Source organism: Phocoena phocoena, chromosome 8 (genome assembly GCF_963924675.1).
Source record: "Phocoena phocoena chromosome 8, mPhoPho1.1, whole genome shotgun sequence".
NCBI classification, from domain to species: Eukaryota; Metazoa; Chordata; class Mammalia; order Artiodactyla; family Phocoenidae; genus Phocoena; species Phocoena phocoena.
In genome coordinates this window covers 99,189,269-99,202,282 of record NC_089226.1, presented here as the reverse complement: position 1 = coordinate 99,202,282, position 13,014 = coordinate 99,189,269, and the positions used below count along the sequence as shown (strand labels likewise).

At 44.4% G+C, this 13,014-nt stretch overlaps 1 protein-coding gene across 1 annotated transcript in view; it reads left to right on the top strand.

The window, feature by feature from the left end:
- The first annotated feature begins 7,281 nt into the window (after positions 1-7,281).
- The window catches only part of OSBP (oxysterol binding protein), a 32,099-nt gene continuing 26,366 nt past the window's right edge, over positions 7,282-13,014 (top strand). Inside the window, exon 1 of the mRNA XM_065881756.1 lies at positions 7,282-7,646. Coding sequence (XP_065737828.1) covers positions 7,282-7,646 — 365 coding nt within the window. The remainder of the gene's footprint in view (positions 7,647-13,014) is intronic.

Genomic DNA, 13,014 nt, shown 5'->3' with positions numbered 1-13,014 from the left:
TTGATGGTAGGGGAGGCTGTGCGTGTGCGGGGATGGGGGATATTAGAATTCTCTGTACTTTTGGCTCAATTTTTCTGTGTACCTAAAACTGCTCTTTAAAAGCCTATGTTTAAAAAGCATGAAAGTACCCAAAGCATTGGTGATTGTCAGGTAAAACAGTCTGGACTAAACAGAGGAGTAAAACAATGGGATAGGAAAGGAAAGTTTGAACCCAGTAGTGAAGGGCCTTAGACAGTCAGGTGGGTAATTGGGACTTTAGCCTGTAAGTCAGCGGGGGTTGTTGAGGATTACTGAGCAGGGAACTCAGGTAAAGAACAGACTTGTAGGAATAAACCTCTGGCTGCTATTGTGTGAGGAGAATTCGGGAAGATAGAGTGGAGGCAAATAGAGTAGTGAAAAAGCAGGTAAAAAGCACAAGTGGGGGGATTTCCCTGGTGGTGCAGTGGATAAGACTCTGTCCTCCCAATGCAGGGGGCTCGGGTTTGATCCCTGGTCAGGGAACTGGATCCCACATGCATGCCGCAACTAAGAGTTTGCATGCCACAACTAAGGAGCCTGTGAGCCACAACTAAGGAGCCTGCGAGCTGCAACGAAGACCTTGCGTAACCAAGTAAATGAATAAATAAATATTAAAATAAATAAGTAAAATAAAATAAAACACCAGACCAGGTAGAATTCCAAATGATATTAAAAAAAAAAGAGCACAAGTGGACCTGTAAAGAAAGGGATGCATAGCTGTTGGTGGGCATGTAAATTGGTGCAGCCACTATAGAAAACAGTATAGAGGTTCATAAAAAATTAAAAATTGAACTACCATGTGATCCAGCAATCCCACTTCTGGATATGTACCCCAAGGAAAGGAAATCAGTACATCGAAGGGATCTGCACCCCTCACTGCAACGTCATTCACAATGGCCAAGACATGGAAACAACCTAATTGTGTGTCAATGGATGAATGGATGAAGAAAATGTTATATATACATATGAATATTATTCAGCCATGAGGAAGAAGGAAATCCTGCCACTTGTAACAACAGGGATGGACTAAGTAAAATAAGTCAGATAGAGAAAGACAAATATTGTATGGTCTTACTTATATGTAGAATCTTGTTTTTTTTTTTGGCTGCGTTGTGTCTTTGTTGCTGTGCGGGGCTTTCTCTAGTTGTGGCAAGGTTGCGGTGCGCGGGCTTCTCTTGTTGCGGAGCACGGGCTCTAGGCACGTGGGCTTCAGTAGTTGTGGCACACAGGCTCAGTAGTTGTGGCACACGGGGTTAGTTGCTCCGCAGCATGTGGGATCTTCCCGGACCAGGGCTCAAACCCGTGTCCCCTGCATTGGCAGGCGGATTCTCAACCACTGCGCCACCAGGGAAGCCCCTTACTTATATGTAGAATCTTAAAAACCCAAATTCACGGACTTCCCTGGCTGTCCAGTGGTTAAGACTCCACGCTTCCACTGCAGGGGGTGCAGGTTGGATCCCTGGTCGGGGAACTAAGGTCCCACATGCCACGTGGTGGGTCTAAAAAAACGGGCTCACTCTCCTAATCCCTTCAGTTGCTTCCTGTTGTACCTGTAACAAAACCCACACTCCTCAGGAGGACTTGTAGGCCTTTCACATCTACACTCTCCACCTCTAATCCCTCTACCTCAGGTACTGCCTCTCTTTTCCCCCTCAGGTCTTCACACAAGAAAGACTATCTCCATCCTTTCCTTTCTTTTCTAACTCCTCCCCGGTTGCTTAAAGTGAGTTTAATCCCTGTTTGAAACAGGTTACACCGTCATTCTCTTTCATAGCACCTTGGTTGTTCTCCATGTTACCTCAGGTATATCATTACTGTACATATTTTCTCTATGCAAATACTGTATATATTCGTTTGTATGCTTCTAGTTTAATACCTGCCTGTCCCCAAGATCCTTTACGTTCCATGAGAAAATAGAGCCTATCGGTACATTCGCTACTCTGCCCCCAACACTTGGCAAAAGCCTGGAGATGCTCAATTCATATTTCTGAAATGAATGAATATGCTAGGCTGTGTGCTGTCATGCGGGAACCAAAGACGAAACACTGGAGGAACTCACCCTCGAGTAGGGGTGATACGGCAGGAACATAAATAACTGTAGAGCGAGACAATGAGCATCACAGGAAATTCTATGAGTCCCGAGGAAGGGGCATTATTCTAGGCAGGGAATTCAGAGCAGACTCTGCGGAGGGAGAGTACTATGTTGGGCCTGAAGGGAGGGAAAGTGGAGGGCAAATGTGGATAAGACATAGGGATCAACTTAATTGGAGTGTGGAGTATATCAAGACAAAAGAGTCAGAGAAGCTGGGAAAGAAGTGACACCAGATTGTCAAAGGGCTCACTTGCCAGGCTAAGAAGTCTGGACTGTATTCTGGAGGCAGCGGTGGGGCAACAACATTAACTCAACTCACCCTTTGAAAACCTTTTAAAAATGTTTCCAGGTATACAGTAAAAGTAGAGATACTAGTACAATAAATACCTGCATGCTTCTCACCAACATTCAACAATTAACATTTTGCCTATTTGCTTTATATATAGATATACAGTTACGCAGATGTAGATATATAGATATGTGTGTGTGAGCATTTCAAAGTTTGTGTTACTTTTCTCTTTCTTCCCGTCTTTCCTCCTTCCTCCCTCCCTCCCTCCCTCCCTTCCTTCCTTCCTTCTTTCATTTTCTGAACATTTCAAAAGAAATCAACAGACTCCTAACATTTGTTCAAAATTTTTTTTGTCTTTGTTTTTATTTATTTATTTTCTTCCAGTTTTATTGAGATATAATTGACACACAGCACTGTGTAAGTTTAAGGTGTACAGCATAATGATTCGACTTACATACGTCATGAAATGATGACCACCGTAAGTTTAAAACCCATCTGTCATCTCATATAGGTACAAAAGGAAAGAAATAGAACAAAAATATTTTCTTTCCTGTGATGAGAACTCTTAGGAATTACTCTCTTAACTTTCATTTATAATACAGTATTAATTATATCGATTATGTTGTGCATTACAGTTTCTAGTACTTATTTATCTTATGGCTGAACGTTTGTAACTGTTGGCTGCCTTCACCCAAGTGCTCCTCCCCCACCCCTGCCTCTGGTGACCTCAAATCTGGTCTCTTTTTCTACAAATTTGTTTATTCATTTGTTTTTTTGTGTGTTTTTTGCGGTACGCGGGCCTCTCACTGCCGCGGCCTCTCCCGTTGCAGAGCACAGGCTCCGGACGCGCAGGCTCAGCGGCCATGGCTCACGGGACCAGCCGCTCCGAGGCATGTGGGATCCTCCCGGACCGGGGCACGAACCCGTGTCCCCTGCATCAGCAGGCGGACTCTCAACCACTGCACCACCAGGGAAGCCCCATTTGTTTTTGAAGTATAACTGACCGACAACACTATGTTAGTTCCTGTTACACAAGATAGTGATTCAATATTTCTATATATCTCAAAATGTTCACCACAATAAGTCTAGTTACCATTTATCACCATACAAAGATATTACATAATTATTTATTCCCCACACTGTACATTTCATACCCATGACTAATTGATTTTGCAACTGGAAGCTTGTACCTCTTAACGTCCCTCATCTATTTCTCTCCTTCCCCCAGCCCCCTCCCCTCTGGCAACTGCCTGTTTGTTTTCTATATCTATGACTCTGCTTCTGTTTAGTTATGTTTGTTCTTTTTTTTTTTTTAGATTCCACGTATAAGTGATAACATACTTTCTTTCCTGCCTTTCTCTGACTTATTTCATTAAGCACAATACCCTCCAGGTCCATACATTTTGTTGCAAATTCAAATTTTCATCCTTTTTTTTAAGGCTGAGTAGTATTCCATTGTGTGTGTATACCATATTTTCTTTAGCCATTCATCCATCAGTAGACAGGCTGTTTCCATGTCTTAGCTATTGTAAACAATGCTGCAGTGAACACGGGGGTGCAGACATCTTTTTGAATTAGTGTTTTCATTTTCTTCAGATAAATACCCAGAAGTGGGATTGCTGGATCATATGGCAGTTCTATTTTTAATTCTTTGAGAAACCTCCATACTCTTTTCCAAAGTGACTACACCAATTTACATTCCCACTAACACTGCACAAAGGTTCTCTTTTCTCCACATCCTCGTCAACACTCACTATTTGTTGTTTTTTTGATAACAGCCAGTCTGACAGGTGTGAGGTGACATAACATTGTGGTTTTGATTTGCATTTCTCTGATGATTAGTGATTCTGAGCATCTTTCCACGTGTCTGTTGGCCATCTGTATGTCTTTTTTGGAAAAATGTCTATTCAGATCCTCTGCCCATTTTTTAATTGGGTAGTTTGGCTTTTTGATGTTGAGTTGTATGAGTTCTTTGTATGTTTTAGATATTAACCTCTTATCAAATATATTGTTTGCAAATACCTTCTCCCATTCAGTAGGCTGCCTTTTCATTTTGTTGATAATTTCCTTCGTTGTGCAAAAGCTTTTAAGTTTGATTAGGTCTCATTTGTTTATTTTTTCTTTGTTTCTCTTGCCTGAGGAGACATATCCCAAAAAATATTTCTAAGACTTATGTCAAAGAGCATACTGCCGATGTTTCCTTCTAGAAGTTTTATGGCTTCGGGCCTTACATTTAAGTCTTTAATCCGTTTTGAATTTATTTTTCAATATGGTGTGAGAGGGTAGTCCAGTTTGATTATTTTGCTGGTAGCTGTCCAGTTTCCCCAGTACCACTTATTGAAGAGGCTATTTCTCCAGATTCTAAAGATGCTTTCATTCATATCCATCATACCTACATTGAACATACATACATTGAACAAATACATTGAACAAATGTAATAACTGCTTTTTACTGGTATTAGGTCATCTAATACCAGTCCATTTTCAAATTTCCCCAGTTATCCCCCAAATGTCTGAAAAGCAGTTTTTTGGGTTTTTTTGTTTGTTTGTTTTTTCAGAACCAGAATCCAGTCAAGCATTTGATTGTGTGGGTTTCTTTTTTAAATTAAAAAAAAGTTACAACAATCACCACGTGACTCTTTGTTATGATATCACTTTTCCTTAATCTTTATATCTTATCTTCTGTGAAACCAGTTGTCTTATAGAATGTCTCACATTTTTTATTTACTTGATTGTCTCCTTGGGGGTGTTGTTTATCTGGTTCCTCCAGTCCCTGTAACACCTTACGTTTTTGTAGCTGTTTAGTTTATCAAACACGTTCGTATGCATTTAATCACAACAGAATCGCTATAAGGCTTTATTCCTATTTAACAGAAACGAATACTGAGGCTTGGAGTGCTTAAATGACTTTTCCAAAGCCAGAGAGCCAGTAAGTAGCAAAGGCAGGACTCAAGCATAAAGGGGTTCACTTTAGTTGAGTTAAAACAACAACAATTAATCCCAAATAGCCTACATCTAACTGCAGATTTTCAAAGTGCATTCTCTCTCCAGAATTCAATAGATATTTCTTTTCTTTTAAAAACGTTTTCAGAAAAAGGACCTTTTGTTGTTGTTTGTTTTGTTTTGTTTTTGCGGTACGCGGGCCTCTCACTGTTGTGGCCTCTCCCGTTGCGGAGCACAGGCTCCGGACGCGCAGGCTCAGCGGCCATGGCTTACTGGCCCCAGGCGCTCTGCGGCATGTGGGATCTTCCCGGACCGGGGCACGAACCCGTGTCCGCTGCATCGGCAGGCGGACTCTCAACCACTGCACCACCAGGTAAGCCCAGAAAAAGGATCTTTTAAGAAATATTTTATTTTCCTGATACCGTGAAGCACATTGCCAAGAAAAAGCAATTTGTTTTACAACGTCTAACAGCTATTTCTCTTGTCTAGCAAAACTAGCAAAATGTAACAGATACCAGGTTCCTCCCAAAGCTACGTTTGTAACAACAGTTCACAACGTCTAAATGTTAAATGAGTTACTGAATTTATGACTTTCATAAATGTGTAAACAAAGTCAATTTATCTAAAAATAACTATTTTCTGTGCAAAGTTAAGCATACGCATGTGCGCTTATGATGCTAAAACCAACAAGGGCCTTTAGGACTGTTAGAGACGCCGTTCGGAACTACACGTAAAGTCAGGTCTTCTACAGTCTATTTTCTCCTCACAGCTGGGTCAGAAATTCGTGGAACAGAATTAGGAGAAGCTTATAACAGTCTACAATCAAGAGATAAGGGGTGTGGTGCGACGATGAGCAAACCAGGCAAAGGAATTAGGATGGTGGATTCAGGAGGAAACTGGGGAAGACATTTCTGGGCTCCCCAGGAATTCAGGCCTCCGGCTTGGAGCCAGCTGCTAGAAAGGGGCCCTAGAAGGGAGAGACATAGGCAGGGGCTGACTACGGAGAAACACTTTTCTCAACAAGAAACTATGGAAATCTTAACTCAGAGAGAGGGATTCCCAACACTGCCCATACATCAAAAAACGTTTTTAAGAAGCTGACTCGCTTCCGCCTCTCACAAACTTCCACAAAGGTGGAAGCAGGCGAGCACGCCCCGCAAGTGCCCTTCCCTGGTTTTATTGGCTGCCCTGGCCTGCCCCTTTCTTAATCTGTTTCTTTCATTGGTTAGCATTGATATGCTCCTGCTTTCACAGACAATTCCCGGAACCAATCATCTCCAGTCACCGCTCCGTCTCTCCGCCGACTTGTGAGTGGCATCCATTCCAACCAATAAAAAATGAAAGTGAGGCTGTGGAGCCTACACTCCTCCCCTTTCTCCTCAACTCTTTCTGCAAATGGTAGAAAAGGTTGAGCAGCTGATACGAACCACCAATCCGTAAGGGCGGAAGAGGGGCGAGGAGAAAAGTGATGGGAGGGGGTGACGTGGCGGTGACGGAGGCATAAACTAAAATGAGTGGCAGGAATACTAGCCAATCGACAATCACACTGGCTGGGTAGTCTGCATTCTAGAGTCCTCCCTGAGCGCCGGAGACTTCGGGAAAGCACCAATGAGCTTTTCATGAGTCTGATTGGCCTTCACCTGCACCAATCAACGGCGTGCCTGGCGGAAGCGTCCCACCACGGGCTCTCACTGGGCGCTGGTGGAATGACAGGCCCAAGAGAAATGCCAATGTCCGAGGGGTCTTCCGCAAGTGACACTCAGCGTCACCAATCGACTTCCTCCTTCCCGGCGGCAGAGCCCTCCTCCCCGCGGCCGGCCTGGCTGGGCGGGGACGCTGCGCGGCGGCGGCTGATGTGCTAGCTGAGTGGGGCCCTCCGGGCGGCGACGGCGGCTCTCGTAGGCGGTTCCGGTCCTGTATCTCCGGGCGGCGGCGGCTCATGGCGGCGACGGAGCTGAGAGGAGTAGTGGGCCCGGGCCCGGCAGCCATTGCGGCCCCGGGCGGCGGCGGCGGCGGCGCCGGTCCCCCCATGGTGGGAGGAGGCGGCGCCGGCGGCCGCGGAGACTCGGGGCCGAGCTCCGGGATCGCCCCGGGCACGGTGGCCGCGGTGGCTGCGGGCGGCCCGGGCCCCGGGGCCGGGGGAGTGGCGGCGGCGGGCTCGGCTCCTGCGCCGCCGGCGGGGGGCTCGGGCGCTGGGGGTTCGGGCTCGGCTCGCGAGGGCTGGCTCTTCAAATGGACCAATTATATCAAAGGCTACCAGCGGCGGTGGTTCGTGCTGAGCAACGGGCTCCTGAGCTACTACAGGTAACTGCTTCCGGGGCGCCGTCCCCCACTGCAGCCCACAGCCCCTGTGCCGTTACCCTCTCCAGCCCGCGCAGCAGCCAAGGTCGCCCCAGGCCCCTTTTCCTCACTTGCGCTCTTTGACAGCCCGCGACACGAGTCCACCATCACGAAGGTGAACGCCCCAGGACTTACCGCTCCACCTGGGTGATCCACCCTTGGTGCCATACCTTCCCCTCGGTCCTGGCCCTTCCAGTTGTTCGGAGAGCATCTACTCTTCCATTGTGTTTCCAACAGCGCATCGGTGCAGTGATTAATTCTGCAAGGAAGGCGCTGTTGTAGATGTTTAAGAGACACATATGGGAGGGCAAAGTCCAGGCACCGCTCGCAAGGAACTTACTGTAAAAACTCCCAAGGCTTAGCTCTCTGTGCCTAGTCTCCAGAATTCAAGGTTATTAGCAGCCCTTGATGTACCCGCCTTTGCTCTCTCCACATTCGGGCACAAGGACACCACGCGTAGGGTGGCCTCCGTATCTGTCCCCTCTCTTTATCTCTCCAAGATTTGCCTAGGCTTTCGCCTTCTGGACAGACCAGAATGGAGAAGTGCACTCCAGTGTTTCTTTTTGCTTGCCCCACGTCCTCCCGTGGGAATCATTAAGTGTTCCATCCAGTATTTCTGGGATCTCTCTGGTCAGTGAGGTTTAAGTTTCATTAAGAGAAGAGTCCATGTCTTTTGTATGACTACTTCTGTTCAAAAATGCTTGTTTTGGGATGTTCAATATATTTTTACGGTGACCCACAATCTTCCCACAACATAACATGCTTTTGGCTACTCATGTTACTATAGATAGAGAGGTTAGGACACTGGATTTGGAGACAGGACATAAACATTTCCTGAGTGCTGGACAGTTTGGATGGGTGTTTAACATACGGTATTCTTTGACTCCCCCAAACAATCTGGAAGTTAGGAGATATTCCCATCTTACCAATGAGGAAATGGAGACTTAGCTTGGGCAACTTTCCCAAGGTCTTGAGTCAGGATTTGAAACTAATTCTTTTCACACCAACACAACCTAAAACCCAGGTTAGTGTTACATGGATCAGTCAGATATAGAGATAACTACTTATCCATAGCTAGTACATTTATAGATCATGATACTATGTATATTTTATACAAAATGTATAGAAGTTCCCTTTAAGGGAGATTTTGCTTAATATAATGGCATTTCTAAGTGAAATCTTTTTATAAAGACCATTCTATTTGGGCCCCCAAACAGTGTTGTTAAGAACGGCTCACTCTATATTTCTTTTCCTCTGCCAGTAGTCACTTTGCCACCAGGAGGGTTTGGGTGAACGAATCTCTTTTCCACCAACTCCATTGTATTGGCTCTTAAAGAATTTTGAGAGGAAATTGAAGATGGGAGTTGGATTGATGGAGAATAAACAGTTTCTAAAAAAAAAAAAAAAAAAAATGATGGGAGTTGGAGGTTGTTGAAGTAGGAACACAGGCTTATCTGGTCTCTAACAGTGGAAAATACCTTAGCACATCCTCACTGCTTAAGCCACATTAATTGTGAACACTTGTGTATTACGTTTCTTTTTTTTTTTTTACCATCTTTTTTGGAGTATAATTGCTTTACAATGTTGTGTTAGTTTCTGCTGTATAACAAAGTGAATCAGCTATACGTATACAAATATCCCCATATCCCCTCCGTCTTGCATCTCCCTCCCACCCCTCTAGGTGGTCACAAAGCACCGAGCTGATCTCCCTGTGCTATGCAGCTGCTTCCCACTAGCTATCTTTTACATTTGGTGGTCTATATATGTCAGTGCTACTTTCTCACTTCGTCCCAGCTTACCCTTCCCCCTCCCTGTGTCAAGTCCATTCTCTATGTCTGCGTCTTTATTCCTGTCCTCCCGCTAAGTTCATCAGAACAATTTTTTTTAGATTCCATATATATGTGTTGGCACAGGGTATTTCTTTTTCTCTTTCTTACTTCACTCTGGATGACAGTCTCTAGGTCCATCCACCTCACTACAGATAACTCAATTTCGTTTATTTTTATAGCTAATATTCCATTGTATATATGTGCCACATCTTCTTTATCCATTTATCTGTCGATGGACACTTAGGTTGCTTCCACGTCCTGGCTGTTGTAAATAGTGCTGCAGTGAACATTGTGGTACATGACTCTTTTTGAGTTATGGTTTTCTCAGGGTATATGCCCAGTAGTGGGATTGCTGGGTCGTATGGTAGTTCTATTTTTAGTTTTTTAAGGAACCTCCATACTGTTCTCCATGGTGGCTATATCAATTTACATTCCCACCAACAGTGTAAGAGTGTTCCCTTTTCTCCACACCCTCTCCAGCATTTATTGTTTGTAGATTTTTTGACGATGGCCATTCTGACTGCTCTGAGGTGATACCTCATTGTGGTTTTTTTGTTTTTGTTTTTGTTTTTGTTTTTGTTTTTGCAGTATGCGGGCCTCTCACTGTTGTGGCCTCTCCCGTTGCGGAGCCCAGGCTCCAGACGCACAGGCTCAGCGGCCATGGCTCACGGGCCCAGCCGCTCCGCGGCATGTGGGATCTTCCTGGAACGGGGCACGAACCCGTGTCCCCTGCATCGGCAGGCGGACTCTCAACCACTGCGCCACCAGGGAAGCCCCCTCATTGTGGTTTTGATATGCATTTCTCTAATGATTGGTGATGTTGAGCATCCTTTCATGTGTTTTTTGGCAGTCTGTATGTCTTTGGAGAAATGTCTGTTTAGGTCTTCCGCCCATTTTTGGATTGCACTGTTTGTTTTCTTGATATTGAGCTACATGAGTTGCTTGTATATTTTGGAGATTAATCCCTTGTCAGTTGCTTCGTTTGCAAATATTTTCTCCCATTCTGAGGGTTGTTTTTTTGCCTTGTTTATGGTTTCCTTTGCTGTGCAAAAGCTTTTAAGTTGCATTAGGTCCCATTTGTTTATTTTTGTTTTTATTTCCATTTCTCTAGGAGGTGGGTCAAAAAGGATCTTGTTGTGATGTATGTCGTACAGTGTTCTGCCAATGTTTTCCTGTAAGAGTTTTATAGTGTCTGGCCTTACATTTAGGTCTTTAATCCATTTTGAGTTTATTTTTGTGTATGCTGTTAGGGAGTGTTCTAATTTCATTCTTTTACATGTAGCTGTCCAGTTTTCCCAGCACCACTTATTGAAGAGGCTGTCCTTTCTCCATTGTATATTCTTGTCTCCTTTATCAAAGATAAGGTGACCATATGTGTGTGGTTTTACCTCTGGGCTTTCGATCCTGTTCCATTGATCTGTATTTCTGTTTTTGTGCCAGTACCATACTGTCTTTATCACTGTAGCTCCATAGTATAGTCTGAAGTCAGGGAGCCTGATTCCTCCAGCTCTGTTTTTCTTTCTCAGGATTGCTTTGGCTTATGTATATCATTTGCATTATTATATTCAGAGTTGATTTTCATTTTAACCCTTTCTAATTACTCATCCAGGACTATCAGTTAGTTTAAGGTTAAATCACAAATCTAAAATTTTAGTCTGCTCCAAAGTTTTTCCCCTACTCAGCTTCATGTTTTCCTGTTACACTGGCCATCATTCTGATGTTCAATTGATTCATGTCCTAACTCGGCTTGTAAGTCACTGTTAACACTGATTCCCCATTTTCAAAAGTTGTGTGTTGGCTGAAGGCCTTAATGTGTGGTCATTTTTCCTCATCCAAGTTCCTGATCAAATCTACTTTCTAGCCCAGTTGAGTCTTTGATCAGTACCAGTCTTGATCAGTATTGATCTTGGTTGGACAGTAATAACCTATATGTTGCTGTCTTTTAAGTACTTGTAACCCCTTTTCACTTCTCTCTTACAGTAGCTAGTGGTACCTGTCTGACTACAGCTAAAACTACTTCCAAAACATATCAAACCACATATTGGGAAATATACCACGGGCCTGTCCTTGCCAGCTAAGATGGTTCCACCCACACACCAACCAAGCAACAGGATCCAAAGTTATCAAATCTACGCACTACCCTCAAAATCACATTGAAGTACTTCCTATCAACGAATTGGTAGTTTATTCTTTCGAACAGGTTCTTTGGGTCCCCATCTCCTTAGTTAGCCAACTCGTCTTTCCTCCTGCTTTTCATGCCTCCAAAACCAATCGTATCTTGTATATGCCTTTTACAAAATACTGTTTTCTTTTTAGCTGAGTACTTCCTAGACCCATGCTCTGATGAACTGTCCTAATAGGCTTTGGCAAGCCTTCTTTTTACCTATCCTGTTCTTCCTCACAAAGTTACACAGATCTCCGGTTACTTAAAACCATATGTAGAACCCCAGCTCTCCTAGACACATCATGACAAGCTCATAGTATTAGTTTTCCTGGCTAGCCTCTAGAGACTGAGTTACTATTTCGGCTGGCCTTTTCAGGGAAGACCTTACTAACCAGAAAATACCACCTAATACTGAGGTGCCTAAAGAACTTATCTTGCACTCTGAAAAGCAGGTCTTTCTCACTTCTGCACTCACCATTTATAAGCATAGATGTACCTGCTTGAACCCAAGAGCTCCGAAGTTCAGCCCGCCCTACTTCCAGAGTTCTTTGGTATTTTAAAAACTGCTGCAGACGTTATGTGATTTGAGAAACTTCTTTAGTTCATGAAGATGACCCAAGCAGAAGAGATTCCTAGGAAGTGGCTTGTGGAATATACCAACACGTTGTGAGGAGTGTGGTAGACGGTCCAAGCAACACCTTTGGAGTAGAAAGCAAGGGTGAGCTGGCCTGTCAGCTGCGGGTCTGTAATTCAGCCTGCATTATTCATAATGTAACTGAAGCTTGGGGGCAGGGGAGGGGAGGTAAGAATAGAAAAACCAGGGATTCACGTTACAGTGTGGCAGGTGCGGGCACGATGGAAGATGGCCTGGTTTATTGAGGATCCGTACCCCCCTCCCCCCGCCCCGGCCATCCCATACTGCTCATTTGTGCATCATCTGAGGAAGAAAAACCAGTTTCATGGGACAAACCGAACGATAGCAAATCTGTCTTCCTAAACACAGCACACAGACTTTCTCAAAGCCACCAAATCTTAGTTTCCAGAGATGGAGTGTGTGTCATCTCTGGCATGCAGGAATTCTGGACGTGCCAGGTATGTTTGGCCATTTGGCACTCGTGAAAGAGAAACGGCTCTGCTTTGCACTGTGGCAGTTGGCAAAGGACTTTGACCTCTTTATGTTCCAAGTTGGTCAGGGAAAAACTGCAGTCTCAACATGCAGGTCCCTGGGCATAATCAGCGGGTGGGGGAAATTAGCACAGTTTGCCCTGTACTCTCAGTTGTGCTAGCAGCTTGATCTTTTATGCCAGGTCTCCAGCTTGTTGTCACCAACCAGTGCTGT